The sequence below is a fragment of the Acartia tonsa genome, chromosome 14, assembly GCF_053477335.1.
Source record: "Acartia tonsa isolate MP-2025a chromosome 14, ASM5347733v1, whole genome shotgun sequence".
NCBI classification, from domain to species: Eukaryota; Metazoa; Arthropoda; class Copepoda; order Calanoida; family Acartiidae; genus Acartia; species Acartia tonsa.
Genome location: NC_137273.1, coordinates 21,558,256 through 21,581,991, shown reverse-complemented (window position 1 = coordinate 21,581,991; position 23,736 = coordinate 21,558,256). Strand labels below are relative to the sequence as shown.

The window sequence follows — 23,736 nt, the reverse complement described above, 5'->3', positions numbered from 1 at the left end:
CATGTCTGAAAGTATTTTGAAAACAAGGACTCTACCAATTTTATAAAGTGGTTAATTGAGAACTGCCACGACGTTGGGTTCAAGGATTTGAGGCATCCTAATTCACCTGACCTCAATCCTTTGGATTATTGTGTACAGGCGAATTTCGAAAAAATTGATAATAGACATACTGTAGTATGCCCTCACCCTTTCTGTAAGATTGTAGAGTAGCTTCGCTATCAGTTTAGTATTGATTTTTTATTCATCCTACCTCCCAAGTTATGTGTCCAATTTTGTATCTAATCTTTTGGTATGAATTAATGATTCTCTAAGCTTAATGCAGGTGTTAATTTTAATCTTTTCAAGGGACCTCCCCCCCCCCCTCCCCTAGTCTACCCTGTCCCCCATGGACAGGGATAGACATTGATTTAACCATTGTAGTTACTTATGTTTTGCCTAAAGGATTTAACGTTGTATATCTTTATACCTGTAAGTGTACAATACATATGAACTGTAATACATTTGATGGTTGTAGTCAGTTATTTGTGAACTGTTGATCAATATATATGTAAAATAGACTTAACCTGGTTCCACATCAGCGTAGCTGATCTATAATCAGTGAGCTGTACGTCCGTATGTCTACCTATGCTCGTTAATGTAAGCTAGTCCCAGTTTTGTTTTTCATTAAAAATATTTAAAAAATTATGATTTGTGTTGTTTTTTGGCTAAAATTTGGCTGCCGCACCCTGGAGTTTTGCCACTAAAAATCTTTAAAGAATGTGAATCCTAAAAAAAAGCAAGCTACTCAATGTTTGCGTTTTATATTACAAACTGATTATTTTACTTTTTACACTTATTGGATAATAATACATGTCTTACCTATAATTATTCCTGCAATATATGCCCAAATATGAACTTCGTTTTCCTTGATACATTCGCCAGTGAAGGTTTCATTTTCCAGACTTTCAAATTGACTTGAATCTGTAGCTTTAAATTATTGTTGGATTGAATTATAATTTTACATATCTATAATGCAAAGAAGTAAAATGTCCCCTTGTCTGCCTGTCTGTCCATTATAAGCTTAACCGTAACAGCGGAATCGATAAGTTTGTGCTTCTCAGGAAAAATTATATATACATACTGTCCTGTGATAGTTTTAAGGTATTTTCTATTTTCATAAAAAAAGAAAAATAGATTTCCCCAAAAAAATTCACGTAAACCTAAAAAACGGGGGGGGGGGAGCTAGGGAAGAATCCCCCGCAAGAAAACTTATCAAATGGAAAATTTCAAGATAATTATCTAATAAAACAAAAATCATTTACCTTGGTCGGATGAAAAGATAGAATCAAAGATTTTGATGACATAACCACGTAATACAGATGCACCACTGAACAAATAGATATAAAATTTTAGTTGTATAAACAGTAACACCTTTAGAGATTTTTTCAAATGATATCTTAAATTAATAGTACTAGAGTTGGGCTCGATATAATTATCTCGCTATTGGCTAGGTTTATTCAATGTTTTATTCACTTTCTTTTGGTTATCTAAATTCTGACTATTAACCCTATTCTTCCATTATCTTCTCCCTGACGATTTCTTTCTTTAAACTATTTTAGGATCTTAATATTTTTATTCCAAATTATCGTCCTGAAAGGGTTAAAATGTTCAGTTAAATTTTAGTTCAATATCTGACCACATTACGCATGTATCGCTAGTATCAAATTATTTTAAAACTAAGTTTTCTTTAATTTACTATATTATTAATTTAAATTTTCTTTTTTATGGATAGAAGTTTAATACTTCAATATAATTCAAATAGCAACATGAAATAAAAAAAAAGAATTTATTCTTCATACAGTAAAATAATGGGTCTTATCATTCTAGTCAATGATAGTTTATTATGGATTACTGGAGCACTATGAGTTTTAAAAATCTATCGCTTGGAAAACTTGAGCTCATATAGACATTCATTTCCTATATAGATCTGTTATCAATCTTGATGCAATAAATCAGGCTGTTTTGCAAATGTTAAAAATTGGAAGATTTCATTAAACAAAAGTTCCCGCAAATATAAGTATTAAATGATTTTAATAATCTAGCAGGATCTTCATTAAAATTGATTTAATTTGAATGACAATATAATCCTACCTGCACATTTGAGCTACGCCAAGGACAAGAACAATAATGAAAGGTTTGTACACTTCAGGATGTTTATTAATATTTTTTAAGTAATTGAGCTTTGTACCTCCTTGTCGTTTAGATATGGATTCTAGATTCTTTCTGAAAGATATTATAATCAGTTATTTCTAATTCTAGGCTTTATAGGGAAGAAAACTTTAATATAAACTTTGAGCGCTCAATAGGTATAGGAGTTTTAAAATTTTAAAAAGCGCGAGATAATAAAAAATTTTTTGGGTATGCAATTTTTTAAAAACAGGATGCACCCCGCCCCCCTTCCCAGAAAATAGCTTACAACCACCCCAGGACAAGTAGGTTTATTATGTATTTATGAAAAGTACATCCTAATCAGTTTAGTGGTTGGCAAGATCCTAAGCTCTGACGGACAGGTGTCATGAGATAAACTTACTTTATCTTCTCAGATTTCAACTTTGTGTCGTAATCATTACCATACAGCCTCTTCATACTTCTTTCAGCCTTTTCATCCTTTTGCTTTGAGATCAAATAAACTGGAGATTCTGGTATTACAAAGGTCAAAAGTAATGCTAGAACGGGCACACCTATTAGACATTATCTGGTTAAAATCTGAGTTTTGATAAATGATCATTTACTTCAACTGAATAAATCATCATTTACAGAACAATTATTCAAAAAAATCCTTGGAGCGAGATAAACGAAAATTAGCTAAAACCAAATTTCGCGTAATTGTAAAATGGAATGATTTTTCCTTTTTTAAAAACTTCATATTTTAAATATTTATGAAAATATCACTAACCTAACATCAATTGTGAAATTGTTGTCCATCTGAAAAGAAGCCCAAGGGCAAATACAAGTGTGGAACCTACAGCTCTTCAAATATATAGTATTTTTATTATATAGGATAATATCTCAATAAAGGTATATTAGTATCTTTTTGAATACTTTTAAATTAAATATGTTTAATTTAAGTTTTTTTCTCTCTATAGTTTTGAAATGTAGAACCCCCCCCCCCCCCCTCCTATATATCCTCTCTCTGTACACACTCCTAAATTAGTCCAAAAGAGTGTCAAGATAAAAAAAAGTCACCCTATCCCCACCTTCAATTCAACGCTGGTTTTACTTTTTTTGAGCATGAGAATTATGGATTTTCAAATTTTATCCCCCCACCCCCCTCAAATAAATAGGCTTCCCTCTATGATATAAAGATTACCCCCCCAAAAAAATTTTATTTTCAAATTTTTACCCCCCCCCCCCCCCAAATGAAAAAGCTTGGACACCCCAGCCTCTTATTGTTTCTATCACAACCTCGATTTTGATTCAAGGGGAGAGTCAAAATTTTTTGGTGAACTTTCACTCCCTTTGACAAACCCTGTGCATGCCACTATATACAATATACATAGTACCTGAGGAAAACCTTTACAGAACTAGTTTTGAGTATTTTAAATAGAAGTTTCAAACTACAAAAAGAGGTGCGTTAAATAACACTTTGTTTTACCTGAAAGAAGCCACCACTACTTCAAATGGTCCTCTCTGTTCATTACTGAGAACTTCAGCAGTATATATTGTTGTTGCAGACAGGGCATGACTTATTCCAACCAACAATCTGAGAAAAAAAAGCAAAGCTATTATACAAGTTAATTCATTGGTAATTTTTATTATATCTGTAAATTATAAAACTTTACCTAGCAGCATAAATGAGTTTATAATCCTCAGCGAATATAGTTATTATCCAGGCAGTAATGTAGGGCAGACAGGCTAGCTGTAGAGAAGACCTAAAACTTTATATGTTAGCCTCTGATTGCCGTTGACGATTGTATAACTATGAGATCTCTTTTTAGCGCTTCTCTGAACCAAAACTGATGTGTATGGTTATATGGTCATACCTCCTTCAGACAACGAACCCTTGGATTGCACGACATTTGTCTGGAAGTCCTAACTGTGCATAGTAATGAATTGCGCCTGTTTTAAGGCAATACATCCCCCCCCCCCCCTAGAAACCATAAATAACATCTTTAGATATTATGATGTGTCGGATATCTATGTATCTGTATGTTTGTCCGTCTGTCTGTCTGTCTGTCTGTCGGTCTATCTATCTATCTGTTTATACCTAGGACCAATTATATGTTGGATAGGACCAGAGAGAATACATACAAGTGGTGTAAACAAATTATCCAAACTTACTAAAAGAAAGGGTAGAAATTAAAAAAAAACCTTTAAAAGCATAAACAAGCATGACAACATCCATAAGTAGAGAAACTCAAAACTTATGGATGGACATCCGGAAAAAAATGAACTATAGAGCAGTGAAAATTTAAACAGACTATCTTGAATAGAAGTCGAGAAAATCATGAAAACTTTAAAAAAACTAGGAATCAAACTAGCACCCCTATCAAAAAGCGAATCTCAATGAAACTCTATATAAGTCTGCAGAATTCAAATTTATTGAATCCTTGAAAATTTCAGCCGTCTATTTTGAATAGGAGTCGAGAACATCATGAAATCTTATAAATCTAGGAATCGATCTGGCACCCAAATTAATTGACAAATCTTAATGAAACTTGGTGAGAGTGTAAATAATATGAATTTATTTAATCCCTAAAATTACAGGCGTCTATCTTGAAAAGGAGCCGAGAAAATCACGTTTCTCCCACACTGTCTTTGACAGACGGACAGACATTTAGAATTATAGAGTAGCTTCGCTACTAAAAATAGGAGTATGCTAAATATTTGCATTTAAAAAGATACATATGTATTTTAAATGATCTTATTATTAAAGTATGCTGTGATTGTGATCTGTAACAACGTGCAAAAGACGAAAAAATGCAATTTCTTGAATGAATTTCTGAAAAAGAAGCAAAGCATTTTTGCCCTAGATTTACCTATCCATGATTCTTGATCTTCTGTGATATGGAATTCAGAACAGTCTTCTCTTAGTTGGGGAGTTAACAAGGATACAAAAGCACTGAAATAAAACAATAATATAAGAAATAACATTTTTTTCAGTAAAGCTTCGAAACTGATTGATATCCGGTTGATAAGAACCGGTAGCATCGTATTATCTCTTTTAATCTTATATAATTGTACATTTTTATACCCTCGGAAAGCTGTTTATAGTACGATGCAGTAAATAACTATTCTCACTTTTAGAATTGGTTGTTATTATTTTCAACCAGCTTCTTTCTTTTTGTCTTTTAACCTTTCTTATATGTCGTATCACATTATCATAATAGTTACGATAATCAAAATAATCTACCTGTTTGTTCCATAGCAGAGGGATAGAAGAATACAGGGTAACAGAGATATAATCTAGTAAATAGATAAATTACATAATTAAACACAACTAGTTGCTTGCTTATTGCCTTTAGGGGAAGGTGGGGGAAGTAAGGTAAATCCTAAAACCACTCTAAGACAGAAATAAGCTTCCCTAAAATGGACATCTAAATCGCACAAATTATTTTAGAGATTTCTAGGTTCAAATAAAAAAAACTCTCAGGACGAAAAGAATAATAAATATAATCATCTAAAAATTCATATTTCCTTTGAGCGATTAGGGGTTAATACCCTTCCAAATAAAAATATTTAGGCTTTAATCATACTTATTTATACCTGTCTAATTTTACTTTGGTTTTCTGTTTTTAAATCAGGCTTCTTTTGTATGCTTATATGAGTATCTTGAGACATTTTCATTTGTGTAATGTCCACCACTCCTGTTTTTTGCTACCGAATTTTCTGCAAAAAGTAGGGGCCATAACTATGTGACTTTTTAAATATGGGTGTGACATATACCTGAGAGTTGGAATTTTTTAATTACTCCTTCCTGGCGTGCACAGGATGTCAGCAAACCTGACAGAGACATCAAGGTAAAGAGCAAAAAAATTTTACTTTATTAAAGCATTTTATGTTACCAAAATACAAATATATCTAATTATAGTGTATCCTAATATCAAATATAGACGTTCAAGTCGATTTCAGGTCCTTATCCACCAGGTCTCCAGCAATTTCTTAATCTTTAATCTCTTGTGACCGCAATTTTTTACTTAGATACTTCAAATTTTAAACTTAAGCTTTTCTAACATGTCTACATGACATATTAAAATTCCGCAGCCGTTTTCCCGCCGACTGCAACTCGCAGCAGCCAAATACAGCTGCCACCACCGAAATTTATGTCTTGACATTTTTTAGATTAAATTCACATAAAAAATTTCCAAAAAATAATTGTTCTTCTATTTTAAAAAATAAGAAAATTGCAGCCGTTTAGAATCTTTATAAAAGTGGACCTAAAAACAAAGGTTGTTTAATAAAAGGGTGAACAGTGAAGGAAGCAAAACATGACTTTGACTGACTTATAGTCGGCAATTCTTTATCAAACAGGAGACATGCATAAAAATTTCACATAAATAATTTTTATAAGATATTAAAATGATCTCTGTTTGTCTATTTTTTATTTTTCTTAAACTAAAATTAAAATGGAAGGGTCGTCGATTAACGCCCCCCCCCCCCCCTTCCCCAAGAAGACAACAAAAATCGAAGCCGCTATTTATGAAATAAAGTAGAGGAACTAACAAAAGAATTAACTTTGTTCTAATGTTTTTACTTTATCGTTTATATTTCAACTAAAGTATTAAAGTCAATTTATTCTGTTTTACAATATATAAAGACAATAAACCAGGGTTCGGAAGCCGCAGCCGCAGCCTCAGCCTCAGCCACCATCAGCCGCGCGGCTTACGAGAAGCCTCAAAATCAGCCGCGCGGCTTCCTCAGCCACCCAATAAGCCTCAGCCTTAGTCGCAGCCGCGCGGCTTAAAGAAAACATAAGCCACTGTAAGCCTCAGCCGCATTCAGCCACTGTAAGCCTCAGCCACTGTAAGCCTCAGCCACAAAACTCCAATTCAGCCACATTAAGCCTCAGCCGCACTAAGCCTCATTCAGCCAACGCCCCTCTAAGCCTCAGCCGCAATCAGCCGCGCGGCTTATAGTTGGGGAAGCCTCAGCCACACTCAGCCGCGCGGCTGTTAATAATTTGAAGCCGCAGCCGCACTCAGCCGCGCGGCTTCAAGAAAGCCTCAGCCGCAGCTGCAAAGTTATAATTATGCCGCAGCCGCAGCCGCGCGGCTTGATATTTGTAAGCCGCAGCCTCAGCCGCAGCTTAATTTTTTTAATTCAGCCGCAGCTTTGACACAGCCGCGCGGCTGAGATATTGTAAGCCCCAGCCGCAGCCGCAGGTGCTAAATTAGTACAAGCCTCAGCCGTCAATTCAGCCGCGGGGCTTAATTTTCATTTAATTTTGTCTGTCTGAAGCTTAAGATCTCAGCAACCACTGAACTGACAATGTTGTCCTTCTCAGGAATCCTTTTACTAAAGTAACAGGATGTCTATGTGTCTGTGTATCTGTGTGTCTGTACCGAAGGATCTCTCTAACCGCTGAACCGATCGGGTTCTCCTTAACAGGGTAGCTTCTCATAGGTCCTGGGAAGGTTTATAACTATTTTTTTGGGGGTGGGACACCCCCAACCCCCCAAAAAAATTAAAAATCCCCCCCCCCTCAAAAAAAGAAAATTTTTTTTAAATTTTTTAAACTAAAATTAAAAATGAGGGGGGAGGCCCCCCCCCCCTAAAAAAAAAATTTTTTTTACTTTTCTTTAAAAATTTAAAATAAGAAATTGGGTTATTAAATTTGACTCTCTCTCTTCCTCAAGTGCCCCCTAAAGGCCTCTAGGGGCGTAGCCGCTAGTTATATATATATTGACATTGGATGGTTTTGAGCTAATTTTGGGGTGGGGGTCAGACATTTCCATCGCCCAAAAATAATTTTTTTAAATGTTATACTTTTAAATTTTTTTATATTCTTTTATAAAAATTTTATCTTAAGTTTTTTTTAAAATTACAACATAGAAACTACCATCTCGAACAACTACAAAAAGTTTGAACCTGTAATGTAAGAGCTCCAGTGGCGCAATCAGTTAGCGCACGGTTCTTCTACACTGTTATGCCTGGGTTATAAGTTCGAATTTCACCAGGAGCAATACGTTTTTGAATGTTGATACTTATGAATATTATTGAATACTATTTATAGGGTAACTGCCCTACTGACGTTTGCCTAATTTTATTGTTTTTAAAAGATACAAATTTTTCAGAATTTACTTAATATTCACTATGAATTTGCATTATCTTAAATTTTTTTTCTTGTACAAGTGGCCTATTTAGCTCAATGGTAGAGCACTCGTCTTGTAAACTAGGGACCGTGAGTTCAAACCTCACAGGGGGCAATCAATTTTTGTGATACTCAAGTTATATAGTAGCTTCTCTATTATTTTTTCCGTTTAGGTACGCAATACTTGTTCTATATAATTAAGCTTCTCCTACTTAGATATTTCTTCAATTTTAAATGTATTTAATACTTTGTGGTTGATGAGAGACACTAAAAAAGTTATGCAAAAAAAAAGATTTATACATATTTCATTTTTCATAGTATTTTTAAATTAATGAAAATAATTAAATTAAGATTTGAGGAGGGGGGAGGGTGTGTGTGTGTGTTTATTTTGAACACAAATTATCCTAATATGTTTTCTAACAAAAAAAATTTAAACAGCGATGTATTTTACTTTTTAAAGTTGGTTAAAAAAGGTCTGTAAAATGCAATAAATTGTCCTGTATAATATGCAAAAAAATCTACATAATCTTTATGTACTCGATAGATTGAAATAGTTAAATGATTATCATATATCATCCGATTTTGTTTATTTTACAAAGATGCTTACTAAAATTGATTTTATTTTCGAAACTGCAATTATTATAAAAAAAATGTTTCTTTATCTTTATCATTATGTTATACAATTTCTGAATTTATAAGCAATACATGAATCGATATATTATTACTTTGATGTTGTCCATATTTTCATGTACTCTGATAAAGAAATAATCTCAGCTGGCTAAAATAACAATAACCCCCATACACCCCCTTTAATCCATCTCTCCCCTCTTATGGGATATATAAATGAACTGGCCAATAAATGAGGTCCATAATTTTATTAACAAATTTTCTTTTTTTTAATATATCCACATATTCTATAATATAAAGTGGTAATGTGAAGCTTCTTATTGATCCAGGGAAAGTTTATAATTTTTTGGGGGAAATGTATAAAGTATGGAGAGTTATTTTGTCTGTAGATTAAGAATTCGATAACTACTGAACTAATGTAAACTTTTTAAATTGCCTTTTCCAAGTTTTTGAATTTTTTAAAAAACTAAAATTAAAACTGGTGGGTGCTCAACCAAACTCCCCCCTATTTTCCCATAAAAAAATAATAAAAGTCACCGTTCATCCCCCCAAATTTTTTTTTCTTCTGGGATTCGAACCCGGATGATAGATGGTTCAAAGCTGTTACCGTACCAAAAAGCTATCAGAGCTCCAATATTTCAAAATGAAAATTTGTCTTATTTTTAGATCATTAAGTATTATGATGTCTGTTTGTTTGTCTGTCTATATGTTTGTACTACAGGATCTCGCTAACTACTAAACCGATATGGTGCTCCTATTCAGGGTAGTTTCTTATAGGTACTGGGAAGGTTTACAACTATTTTGGGGGAGGGTACCATCACACTACCAGGAAAAAATTTCCTTAGAAAAAAAATTAAACATCACCCCAAAATTAAAAATGTGATTTACTCGCCCTGGCCCTCCACACCCAATAAAAATCACCCTACCCCCCAAAAAATTATTTTAATTCAGTTCTTCTTTTTCCAGTACCTATTGTTTAGTATTTTTTGTAATAACTTCATAATTACATTCTCATTAAGATTATGTGACATAAAAAGTTAGTCATAAAAATTATACCCATGAATAATTGTAATAAAAAGCACTTTTGTAAAAAAACATTTTTCATAAGAGGTAAGTTTTTATGACAAATACATTTATTGCAAGTGTACATATGATAAGCATTTTAAAGACGATTATTTTTAAGACAAATTTAACCTGCGTACCATGGCTCAACATGTAGCGCATCTGCTTGTCATCATGGAGGTAATAGGTTCGAATCTTGGCCAGACACTGCGCGAAAACTGAAGACGTTAAATGGTTCCTACTGCAGCTATGCCAGGTATGCAACATGTAAAGTTAGAGTATGATTTCCTTGGCTCGTAAACAGGCGTAACTCATTACCATAGGACTTTCTGGCAGGTAGTTGGTTGCTGGATAGATGTCACTTAAATTGGAAAGAATTGGTTCCCCGTAATTATCCAAGGTTCAACAAGAAGCGCATCTGCTTGTCATTAGGGAGGTAATAGGTTCGAATCTCGGCCAGACACTGCGTTATAACTGAAGACATTAAATGGTTCCTACTACTGCTATGGCAGGTGTGCAACATGTAAAGTTGGAGTAGGAGGATTTCCTTAACTCATAAACAGGCGTAACTCATTACCATAAAACTTTCAGGCAGGTAGTTCAATAAAAAAAGTTGGTTGCTGGATAGATGTCACTTAAACTAATACAGAAAAGGAAAGAATTGGTTCCCCAAGGTTCAACAAGTAGCGCATCTGATTGTCATCAGGGATGTAATAGGTTCGAATCTCGCGCAGACACTGCGCTATAACTGAAGACATTAAATGGTTCCTAGGTGCTAGGTGTGCAACATGAACAGGCGCAAAGGAAAGATATAATTCCCCTTAGTTATCCAGGGTTGTTGGACCTTGAGTTAATGTCATAGAAACCCTCGACCGTGGCTCAACATGTAGCGCATCGGCTCGTCGTCTGGGAGTTGATAGGCTTTGTACTGCATCATAACTAAAGATGTTGAAATAAATTCCTACTGCTAAAAAACTTGTATAAAACTTTGGGTACCAGTATAAAACTTTGGGTATCAGAATAAATTTTTGTCTATTAGTATAAAACTTTGGGTACCAGTATAAAACTTTGGGTACCAGAATAAATTTTTGGCTATTAGTATAAAATTTTGGGTACTAGTATAAAACTTTGGGTACCAGTATAAAACTTTGGGTACCAATATAAAATTTGGGTACCAGTATAAAACTTTGGGTACTCGTATAAAACTTAAGGTACCAGTATAAAACTTTGGATACCAATATTAAAACAAAATTTTAGGTATTAGTATAAAATTTTGGGTACCAGTATAAAACTTTGGGTACCAGTATAAAACTTTGGGTACCAGTATAAAACTTTGGGTACCAGTATAAAATTTGGGTACCAGTATAAAATTTGGGTAACTGTATAAAACTTTGGGTACCAGTATAAAACTTTGGGTACCAGTATAAAATTTGGGTACCTGTATAAAACTTTGGGTACCAGTAAAAAACTTTGGGTACCAGTATAAATTTTTAGTACCAGTATAAAACTTTTGGTACCAGTTTAAAACTTTGGGTACCAGTATAAAACTTTGGGTACCAGTATAAAACTTTGGGTTCTAGTATAAAACTTTGGGTACCAGTAAAAAACTTTGGGTACCAGTATAAATTTTTAGTACCAGTATAAAACTTTTGGTACAAGTATAAAAGTTTGGGTACCAGAATAAAATTTGAGTACTAGTCTAAAACTTTGGGTACCTGTATAAAAACTTTGGGTACCAGTATAAAACTTTGAGTACTAGTATAAAACTTTGGGTACTAGAATAAAACTTTGGATACCAGAATAAAATTTGAGTACTAGTATATAATTTTGGGTACTAGTATAAAACTTTGGGTACCAGTATAAAACTTTGGGTACCAGAATAAAACTTTGGGTACCAGTATAAAATTTTGGGTACCAGTATAAAACTTTGGGTACCAGTATAAAACTTTGGGTACCAGTATAAAATTTTGGGTACCAGTATAAAACTTTGGGTACCAGTATAAAACTTTGGGTACCAGAATAAAACTTTGGGTACCAGTATAAAATTTTGGGTACCAGTATATAAAACTTTGGGTACCAGTATAAAACTTTGTGTACCAGTATAAAACTTTGGGTTCTAGTATAAAACTTTGGGTACCAGTAAAAAACTTTGCGTACCAGTAAAAAACTTTGGGTACCAGTGTAATTTTTAGTACCAGTATAAAACTTTGGGTACCAGTTTAAAACTTTGGGTACCAGTATAAAACTTTGGGTACCAGTATAAAACTTTGGGTTCTAGTATAAAACTTTTGGTACAAGTATAAAATTTGGGTACCAGAATAAAATTTGAGTACTAGTCTAAAACTTTGGGTACCTGTATAAAAACTTTGGGTACCAGTATAAAACTTTGAGTACTAGTATAAAACTTTGGGTACTAGAATAAAACTTTGGATACCAGAATAAAATTTGAGTACTAGTATATAATTTTGGGTACTAGTATAAAACTTTGGGTACCAGTATAAAACTTTGGGTACCAGTATAAAATTTTGGGTACCAGTATAAAACTTTGGGTACCAGTATAAAACTTTGGGTACCAGAATAAAACTTTGGGTACCAGTATAAAATTTTGGGTACCAGTATAAAACTTTGGGTACCAGTATAAAACTTTGTGTACCAGTATAAAACTTTGGTTACCAGTAAAATTTGGGTACCAGACTAAAACTTTGGGTACCAGTATAAAACTTTGAGTACCAGTATAAAACTTTGGGTACCAGAATAAAATTTGAGTACTAGTATATAATTTTGGGTACCAGTATAAAACTTTGGATACTAGAATAAAACTTTGGGTACCAGAATAAACTTTGGGTACCAGTATAAAACTTTGGGTACCAGTATAAAATTTGGGTACTAATTCTGAATCAAACATTTGAAAAAATCCTGCTGTCCTCCCCCCTCTTCCCTCCACTCTTATTCTCACAACCCCTAACCACCCTCAACTCTCCAAAAAATGTCCTAGAATGCATTTAAAAAATCCAATTTAGCCGAAGCCTCAGCTGCAAAGCTTATTTTATAATCAGCCATAAGATCAGCCGCTAGGCTTAATATTGTATTCAGCCGCAGCCGCATTCAGCTGCGCGGCTGAATTTAATTCAGCCACAGCCTCAGCCGCACGGCTTTCAGTAAGCCGCAGCCTCAGAATCAGCCGCGAGGCTTAATTATGTTATCAGCCACTCTCAGCCTCAGCCTCACTCAGCCGCGCGGCTTAATTTTCCAATCAGCCACTGTAAGCCGCAGCCGCTATGAGCCGCGCGGCTTTCAGTAAGCCGCAGCCTCAGCCACAAATCCTTCAGCCACTGTAAGCCTCAGCCACCCTCAGCCACTGTAAGCCTCAGCCGCTCGAAGCCTCAGCCACAAAATTCCAATTCAGCCACTGTAAGCCTCAGCCACCCCAATTCTTATTAAGCCTCAGCCGCATTCAGCCGCAGCCACTCTCAGCCGCACTAAGCCTCAGCCACTCTCAGCCTCAGCCACTTCCATAACTTTAAGCAGCCGCAGCCGCAGCCGCAAATTAGGATTCAGCCGCAGCCGCAGCCGCGCGGCTGATAGCGCGGCTTCCGAACCCTGCAATAAACTATTTCAATTAGAGACAATAAATTAATATTTAAATTCAAAGCAATAATTTTTTATTTTACATGATTACTTTTGTAATGTTTTGCCGCCATTATAAAACATGAAAAATGAATAATAAATCAATATATAATCAAAGTAAGTAAATAAACAAAATTATAAAATTCAAAAAATTTTAATTTAAAAAGTCACACAGTGATAAGACATTAAAGTAAAAATTATAGTTTTCATAAATTTTATTATGTTTTTCCCAATTTTTTTAATGATTTTTATTTTTAATGATTTTTTAAAAGTTAGATATAATTATCCTTATAATAAAGTAACTGTGTGTCTGTGTGTTTGTTCCGAAGGATCTCGCTAACCACTGAACCGATCGGGTCCTCCTTAACAGGGTAGCTTCTCATAGGTCTCGGGAAGGTTTATAACTATTTTGGGGGAGGGTACTTTAACCCTCCCAAGAGAAATCTCCCCTGGAAAAAAATCCCCCCCCAAAAAAATTTAAAATTTTTTTTTAAAAACTAAAATAAAAATTACCTCCCACGAAATTATTTTTTACTTTTTAACGTTATGACATTTGACTCTCCTCAAGTGCCCCTAGAGGCCTCTAGGTGCGTAGCCGCTAGTTACTTATATTTTATATAAATGGAACTTTTGTCAGCTTTTGTATGACACTTCCTTTATAGTACTTGCTAAGAAATTATTGAACTATAGTTAAGTTTCAACAAAATTTAAAATAATATTTTTTGGGTTCCCGAAAAAGAAAGATATCAAGGATGACAAGGAATTTAAAGAGCATTTAATCAAGAATATAAGAGGGGGGGAAAATCACGAAACCTTACATTTTTTACTTTTTAATATTCATATTTCATTGTGAGGATAAACTGCAGTTCACGTTAAAATATTTCCGAAAATCTATGAATTTTAAAGGCTGCTAGCTGCCAAACGACTGAACGTACAGATTATGCCCGCACACTGTTTTAAGTGGCATATGAAGGCCTACAAATAATCTGGAAAAGCCATGAATCAATAATGCATAATTATCTCGCAGTGCAGAGAAATGCGCAAAAAAGATCTATTTTACGCGTTTTTTCTTCAGTGATGCTTCCCCTGTGCATCATTGGATCCTGGCTGGTTCCATTGGAATTCAGTCCACACAGGATTCAACTCACGAAATTCAGCCCAGAGGGATTCAACCCAACGGGATTCAGCCAACACGGAATTCAGCCCACACTGGACTCAACCCACGGAATTCAGTCCATACGGGATTCAACTCACGGAATTCAGTCCATACGGGACTCAACCCACGGAATTAAGTCTATACGGGACTCAACCCACAGAATTAAGTCCGTACGGGACTTAACCCACGGAATTAAGTCCAAATGGGACTCAACCCATGGAATTCAGTCCACACGGGATTCAACCCAATATATATATACTAGAGTTGGCTCGATATAACTATCTCGCTATTGGCTAGGTTTATTCAATACTTTATTTACTTTTTTTGGTTTTACAATATAAAATACGCTCTATATTACTATAAAATCCTTTTGTGGCATTCTTTTTCTAAAAAGCCACCTCATATTGGCATGGTTTAATAACCAATTTAAAATTTATTTAATAACCTTTACAAACTGAAATTTTAATTCATACACTTTATTTCGACCTCTTTAGATTTTTTTTAAAAAGACGACAATGAATATGTTTTTGAAAACATGTTGTGTTCACCGCAACATGTTGTAACATAAACAGGGGTGGGTTTTTATATAAATAATGCTGCGTTTTATTTTTTTATTTTTCCTTTGTCATGAAATCTATGTTTTTTATATGTACTTTTCTCTCTCTCTCTCTCTCTCTCTTTAGCATGTAAACTAAGACTGTAAAACAATAATCTTTGTCCAATGCTGATGTACCTCTTTTGGTTAAAGCGTCAGGTTTCAGATGTCAAGTTTCAAGGTGAGTGGTTTGAGACTGACCACTGAAACAATATTTTTTTCTATCTTATAGACTTAGACATGTTAACAAAGGCTGTAAAACAACAACCTTTGTCTCATGTTGATTTAGCTCTTGGGAGGGTTAAAGTACCCTCCCCCAAAATAGTTATAAACCTTCCCGAGACCTATGAGAAGCTACCCTGTTAAGGAGGACCCGATCGGTTCAGTGGTTAGCAAGATCCTTCGGAACAAACACACAGACACACAGTTACTTTATTATAAGGATAATTATATCTAACTTTTAAAAAATCATTAAAAATAAAAATCATTAAAAAAATTGGGAAAAACATAATAAAATTTATGAAAACTATAATTTTTACTTTAATGTCTTATCACTGTGTGACTTTTTAAATTAAAATTTTTTGAATTTTATAATTTTGTTTATTTACTTACTTTGATTATATATTGATTTATTATTATTCATTTTTCATGTTTTATAATGGCGGCAAAACATTACAAAAGTAATCATGTAAAATAAAAAATTATTGCTTTGAATTTAAATATTAATTTATTGTCTCTAATTGAAATAGTTTATTGCAGGGTTCGGAAGCCGCGCTATCAGCTGCGCGGCTGCGGCTGCGGCTGCGGCTGAATCCTAATTTGCGGCTGCGGCTGCGGCTGCTTAAAGTTATGGAAGTGGCTGAGGCTGAGAGTGGCTGAGGCTTAGTGCGGCTGAGAGTGGCTGCGGCTGAATGCGGCTGAGGCTTAATAAGAATTGGGGTGGCTGAGGCTTACAGTGGCTGAATTGGAATTTTGTGGCTGAGGCTTCGAGCGGCTGAGGCTTACAGTGGCTGAGGGTGGCTGAGGCTTACAGTGGCTGAAGGATTTGTGGCTGAGGCTGCGGCTTACTGAAAGCCGCGCGGCTCATAGCGGCTGCGGCTTACAGTGGCTGATTGGAAAATTAAGCCGCGCGGCTGAGTGAGGCTGAGGCTGAGAGTGGCTGATAACATAATTAAGCCTCGCGGCTGATTCTGAGGCTGCGGCTTACTGAAAGCCGTGCGGCTGAGGCTGTGGCTGAATTAAATTCAGCCGCGCAGCTGAATGCGGCTGCGGCTGAATACAATATTAAGCCTTGCGGCTGATCTTATGGCTGATTATAAAATAAGCTTTGCAGCTGAGGCTTCGGCTAAATTGGATTTTTTAAATGCATTCTAGGACATTTTTTGGAGAGTTGAGGGTGGTTAGGGGTTGTGAGAATAAGAGTGGAGGGAAGAGGGGGGAGGACAGCAGGATTTTTTCAAATGTTTGATTCAGAATTAGTACCCAAATTTTATACTGGTACCCAAAGTTTTATACTGGTACCCAAAGTTTATTCTGGTACCCAAAGTTTTATTCTAGTATCCAAAGTTTTATACTGGTACCCAAAATTATATACTAGTACTCAAATTTTATTCTGGTACCCAAAGTTTTATACTGGTACTCAAAGTTTTATACTGGTACCCAAAGTTTTAGTCTGGTACCCAAAGTTTTAGTCTGGTACCCAAATTTTACTGGTAACCAAAGTTTTATACTGGTACACAAAGTTTTATACTGGTACCCAAAGTTTTATACTGGTACCCAAAATTTTATACTGGTACCCAAAGTTTTATTCTGGTACCCAAAGTTTTATACTGGTACCCAAAGTTTTATACTGGTACCCAAAATTTTATACTGGTACCCAAAGTTTTATACTGGTACCCAAAGTTTTATACTAGTACCCAAAATTATATACTAGTACTCAAATTTTATTCTGGTATCCAAAGTTTTATTCTAGTACCCAAAGTTTTATACTAGTACTCAAAGTTTTATACTGGTACCCAAAGTTTTTATACAGGTACCCAAAGTTTTAGACTAGTACTCAAATTTTATTCTGGTACCCAAAGTTTTAAACTGGTACCCAAAGTTTTAAACTGGTACCCAAAGTTTTATACTGGTACTAAAAATTACACTGGTACCCAAAGTTTTTTACTGGTACGCAAAGTTTTTTACTGGTACCCAAAGTTTTATACTAGAACCCAAAGTTTTATACTGGTACACAAAGTTTTATACTGGTACCCAAAGTTTTATATACTGGTACCCAAAATTTTATACTGGTACCCAAAGTTTTATTCTGGTACCCAAAGTTTTATACTGGTACCCAAAGTTTTATACTGGTACCCAAAATTTTATACTGGTACCCAAAGTTTTATACTGGTACCCAAAGTTTTATACTGGTACCCAAAATTTTATACTGGTACCCAAAGTTTTATTCTGGTACCCAAAGTTTTATACTGGTACCTAAAGTTTTATACTGGTACCCAAAATTTTATACTGGTACCCAAAGTTTTATACTGGTACCCAAAGTTTTATACTAGTACCCAAAATTATATACTAGTACTCAAATTTTATTCTGGTATCCAAAGTTTTATTCTAGTACCCAAAGTTTTATACTAGTACTCAAAGTTTTATACTGGTACCCAAAGTTTTTATACAGGTACCCAAAGTTTTAGACTAGTACTCAAATTTTATTCTGGTACCCAAACTTTTATACTTGTACCAAAAGTTTTATACTAGAACCCAAAGTTTTATACTGGTACCCAAAGTTTTATACTGGTACCCAAAGTTTTATACTGGTACCCAAAGTTTATTCTGGTACCCAAAGTTTTATTCTAGTACCCAAAGTTTTATACTGGTACCCAAAATTATATACTAGTACTCAAATTTTATTCTGGTACCCAAAGTTTTATACTTGTACCAAAAGTTTTATACTAGAACCCAAAGTTTTATACTGGTACCCAAAGTTTTATACTGGTACCCAAAGTTTTAAACTGGTACCCAAAGTTTTATACTGGTACTAAAAATTTATACTGGTACCCAAAGTTTTTTACTGGTACCCAAAGTTTTATACTAGAACCCAAAGTTTTATACTGGTACCCAAAGTTTTATACTGGTACCCAAAGTTTTAAACTGGTACCAAAAGTTTTATACTGGTACTAAAAATTTATACTGGTACCCAAAGTTTTTTACTGGTACCCAAAGTTTTATACAGGTACCCAAATTTTATACTGGTACCCAAAGTTTTATACTGGTACCCAAAGTTTTATACAGTTACCCAAATTTTATACTGGTACCCAAATTTTATACTGGTACCCAAAGTTTTATACTGGTACCCAAAGTTTTATACTGGTACCCAAAGTTTTATACTGGTACCCAAAATTTTATACTAATACCTAAAATTTTGTTTTAATATTGGTATCCAAAGTTTTATACTGGTACCTTAAGTTTTATACGAGTACCCAAAGTTTTATACTGGTACCCAAATTTTATATTGGTACCCAAAGTTTTATACTGGTACCCAAAGTTTTATACTAGTACCCAAAATTTTATACTAATAGCCAAAAATTTATTCTGGTACCCAAAGTTTTATACTGGTACCCAAAGTTTTATACTAATAGACAAAAATTTATTCTGATACCCAAAGTTTTATACTGGTACCCAAAGTTTTATACAAGTTTTTTAGCAGTAGGAATTTATTTCAACATCTTTAGTTATGATGCAGTACAAAGCCTATCAACTCCCAGACGACGAGCCGATGCGCTACATGTTGAGCCACGGTCGAGGGTTTCTATGACATTAACTCAAGGTCCAACAACCCTGGATAACTAAGGGGAATTATATCTTTCCTTTGCGCCTGTTCATGTTGCACACCTAGCACCTAGGAACCATTTAATGTCTTCAGTTATAGCGCAGTGTCTGCGCGAGATTCGAACCTATTACATCCCTGATGACAATCAGATGCGCTACTTGTTGAACCTTGGGGAACCAATTCTTTCCTTTTCTGTATTAGTTTAAGTGACATCTATCCAGCAACCAACTTTTTTTATTGAACTACCTGCCTGAAAGTTTTATGGTAATGAGTTACGCCTGTTTATGAGTTAAGGAAATCCTCCTACTCCAACTTTACATGTTGCACACCTGCCATAGCAGTAGTAGGAACCATTTAATGTCTTCAGTTATAACGCAGTGTCTGGCCGAGATTCGAACCTATTACCTCCCTAATGACAAGCAGATGCGCTTCTTGTTGAACCTTGGATAATTACGGGGAACCAATTCTTTCCAATTTAAGTGACATCTATCCAGCAACCAACTACCTGCCAGAAAGTCCTATGGTAATGAGTTACGCCTGTTTACGAGCCAAGGAAATCATACTCTAACTTTACATGTTGCATACCTGGCATAGCTGCAGTAGGAACCATTTAACGTCTTCAGTTTTCGCGCAGTGTCTGGCCAAGATTCGAACCTATTACCTCCATGATGACAAGCAGATGCGCTACATGTTGAGCCATGGTACGCAGGTTAAATTTGTCTTAAAAATAATCGTCTTTAAAATGCTTATCATATGTACACTTGCAATAAATGTATTTGTCATAAAAACTTACCTCTTATGAAAAATGTTTTTTTACAAAAGTGCTTTTTATTACAATTATTCATGGGTATAATTTTTATGACTAACTTTTTATGTCACATAATCTTAATGAGAATGTAATTATGAAGTTATTACAAAAAATACTAAACAATAGGTACTGGAAAAAGAAGAACTGAATTAAAATAATTTTTTGGGGGGTAGGGTGATTTTTATTGGGTGTGGAGGGCCAGGGCGAGTAAATCACATTTTTAATTTTGGGGTGATGTTTAATTTTTTTTCTAAGGAAATTTTTTCCTGGTAGTGTGATGGTACCCTCCCCCAAAATAGTTGTAAACCTTCCCAGTACCTATAAGAAACTACCCTGAATAGGAGCACCATATCGGTTTAGTAGTTAGCGAGATCCTGTAGTACAAACATATAGACAGACAAACAAACAGACATCATAATACTTAATGATCTAAAAATAAGACAAATTTTCATTTTGAAATATTGGAGCTCTGATAGCTTTTTGGTACGGTACGAGAAAAATAATTATTTTCTAAAATTTTGTTCTCAAATATAAAAAAAAATAAACTAAGAATTTTATCTATATATTGGGTTGAATCCCGTGTGGACTGAATTACGTGGGTTGAGTCCCGTATGGACTGAATTCCATGGGTTGAGTCCCGTATGGACTGAATTCCGTGGGTTGAGTCCCGTATGGACTGAATTCCGTGGGTTGAGTCCCGTATGGACTGAATTCCGTGGGTTGAGTCCCGTATGGACTGAATACCGTGGGTTGAATCCCGTGAGGGCTGAATACCGTTGGGTTGAATCCCGCTGGGCTGAATTCCGTGGGTTGAATCCCGTGTGGGCTAAATTCCAAATGGAACCATCTTGGCTATATCAGTATAATGATTTTCTGTAATATTCTAATAATTTTGATTTAGGGGACTGATGAATAAACTGAGATTCCCCTCCCTGCCTCTAGGAGCAGGGATATGTTTTGTATAAAACTATTTGTAATGCTAGTAACCTATCCATAAACTTATTTTGTATATATATATATATGTTTCTGCACCTATGTAATGCACCCTATAAATATTGTTAGTTAGTTACTTGTGAACTGAGCTTGTAAATACATCTGTATACTGGACTTGATCCTGTTATTTATTCAACATAAGCAAAGCTTCTATACATTAGTGATACATCCGTCTGCATTCCACTTAGGTCATTATATCCAATATACATAATATAATACTTATATAGAGTTCCAAGGTCTCCAACGAAGGTGGGGACTACATCTCCTTGAACACAGTGCAGTGGTAATGAATCTGTACCCCTGCGTTTTTAGCTTCCATATCTGAACAAGCCGTTTGTACAGCAAGTGGACGGCTGTTGAGAATCTTGGCCAACAACCCATTGATTAAACATATAAGTTGTTGAGCTTGTGCGTGCTCTTTCCTGACATTTACTAAGATGATAGAATACTTAAGTTTTATTTTAGTGACAATTATAGTTATCAATATGAACATGTAGGGTGATCAAAAGTCCATAAAGACCACTGATATAGAAGCTTTTATACTTCAGAAGTATACCTATTAAATCTTGAATATTGAAGATACCAATTGAAGTCAATATTTCTAATATAAAATTTATACATCAAATCTTTTTGTCTATATTGCAAATATTACATATAACTTGTAAGATTGATGAGCTTTGTATAGTTCTGTTCTTGTTACATTTGTACGTAATCTTTCCAGCCTGCCTGCTTCATTGCAAATATGAGACCTTGCTAACTTATCTAGGCACTTTGCAAAATATACGTCCTACTTTGTACAACATTCTTTCAATCATTCTGTTTTATTTATCATGCACATGGATGGACAGTGGACACCAATAAAAGATAATTAAAGAGTTTTGTTTAATTCATTAATTAAGAGTAAAAAGTTATTACATCTATTACTTTCATACAGCATAAAAAGTTTACTTCATTTTTAGTAGCGAAATTACTTTATAATTTGAAATAAGTCATCCTTGGCGGCCAGACTGCTTTAAGGTAGGTTTTTAGCTATTTTTATATTTTTCACATATTTCTCCACATCTTTGGTATTTATAGTCCGATTTTCTTTTGTAATTAAGGATATCAAAATTAAATATTCCTTCATTTCAAGAAAACATCAATGGCGGTCGGACTGTCTTTCAGCAGGTTTTTGGCTATTTTTATATTTTTAACGTTTTCCTCATATCTTTGGTGTTCATAATCAAATTTTTTTGGGTGCCAGTATTGAAATAATTTAACGTTGTTTTACCGTCAGTCTCTCAGTCATAATACAAAATATTGGTTACTAAATTTTTGATGCAATGTAATTATTATTTATAAATGTTGATATTAAATGTTTATGTTGTTTTGTCCCAATAAATATTTGTATTTGAAAGAAAACAAGGATGACAACATCCATAAGTAGCGAAGCATAAAAAAATCGTGGATGAAAATACGTACAAGTAGATTTAAGGATTATTTGTTAAAATCTAGAATATATTTATTGGAGAAAATAATCAAGAAACATCATTTTTATTTCTATGATGACTGATAGACCGACGGTAAAAGTAAATCACATACTTTATGCTCAGAACAATACGAACAATTTTTTTGAAACTGATATCCAAAATTTTTTGAAAATCGGACCAAAAACACCAGAGATATTGTGATGTGCACTAATGTATGTACACTTACTGGTTACCAGAAAAGAACAGAAGTGTTGCCTGCAGCTCACTGCTCACTTAATTATAATGTCTGCCGGCTCTCTAGAGAACTAGGCTGGCCACACCCGAATAGCAGGTCCCCAGGTAGGCAGCCGTTCTCTAAATACACTTATGCTGTCATTGTACCAATATAGTAATAATGTTTACACTTATTGGAGGGTTGATTAGAGCCTAGCTTAAGATAGGTTCAGTTTAGATTTCAGTCTCTCTAAAAAATCTAATCTGATCATATTAAGGTATCCCCATAAATTCCTCCCGCTACAGAACTCTACCCTTTACATTTATGCACAATTGCCCCTTACTGGCGGAGACCCTATCCTAGAAGAGAAGAGACTGAACTGTGAAGAGGGATCTTTGATCTAACCCATCTACAGATACAGGTAGATTTTATTGCTACAGCTGCTCTATAACTATCCTGTTCTGTTGTCCTAATACTACAAGGTGGATAATTGCAATCTACCCGCACAGACATGGGGAAATAAGTAAAAGATATGAAAAAAGCCAAAAATCTGCAGAAAGGCAGTCTAACTGTCATGGATGTTTTCTTAAATCGATGGGTAATTTAATTTTAATACTCTTAACTAAAAAAATTTTGAAAATTGGACCATAAACAAAAAAGATATGGAAAAAATGTGAAAAATATAAAAATAGCCCAAAACCTGCTAAAAATGAGTCCAATCGTAATGGATGTTTTATAGTTAATTATGCTCCTTAATGATGGAAATGTTGTCAAAAAGTACAAACTTCTATCTTTTATAGGAGCAGAGAAAATCACATTCTCCCAAAAGTTTCATACATACGGACAGACATATGGACAGACGGACATCAAATTATAGAGTAGATTCGATACTAAAGATATTAAAATTATGTTAGAAAGGTTTCGTGATTTTATCTAATATTCTAGATTTTGACAAGTAATTCTTTGTCCGTATTCTTATACATTTATACGTATTCTTATGACTCCCTACACAGACAAACACTCTGTAAAATACTAAGAAGTTATGGTATTCCTGAAAAGATGATAATTATGA

General features: G+C 34.5%; 2 protein-coding genes and 1 non-coding gene across 4 annotated transcripts in view; 2 read left to right on the top strand and 1 right to left on the bottom strand.

Annotated features, from left to right (window-relative positions):
* Positions 1 to 23,736, top strand: part of RpL19 (ribosomal protein L19) — a 249,838-nt gene that overhangs the window by 109,673 nt on the left and 116,429 nt on the right. The window lies entirely within an intron of this gene.
* On the bottom strand, positions 1,214 to 3,907 carry LOC145306117 (solute carrier family 2, facilitated glucose transporter member 6-like). The gene is made up of 6 exons (XM_080148072.1): positions 3,822 to 3,907; positions 3,635 to 3,742; positions 2,936 to 3,009; positions 2,570 to 2,720; positions 2,131 to 2,262; positions 1,214 to 1,366 (listed from the first exon to the last, which is right to left on the bottom strand). The coding sequence occupies exons 3-6, from the start codon at positions 2,940 to 2,942 to the stop codon at positions 1,294 to 1,296; spliced, it is 363 nt and encodes a 120-aa protein (XP_080004198.1). The 5' UTR covers positions 2,943 to 3,009; positions 3,635 to 3,742; positions 3,822 to 3,907; the 3' UTR covers positions 1,214 to 1,293.
* Positions 8,334 to 8,405, top strand: TRNAT-UGU (transfer RNA threonine (anticodon UGU)). Its single transcript has one exon. It is a non-coding gene; the product is annotated as a tRNA-Thr (tRNA).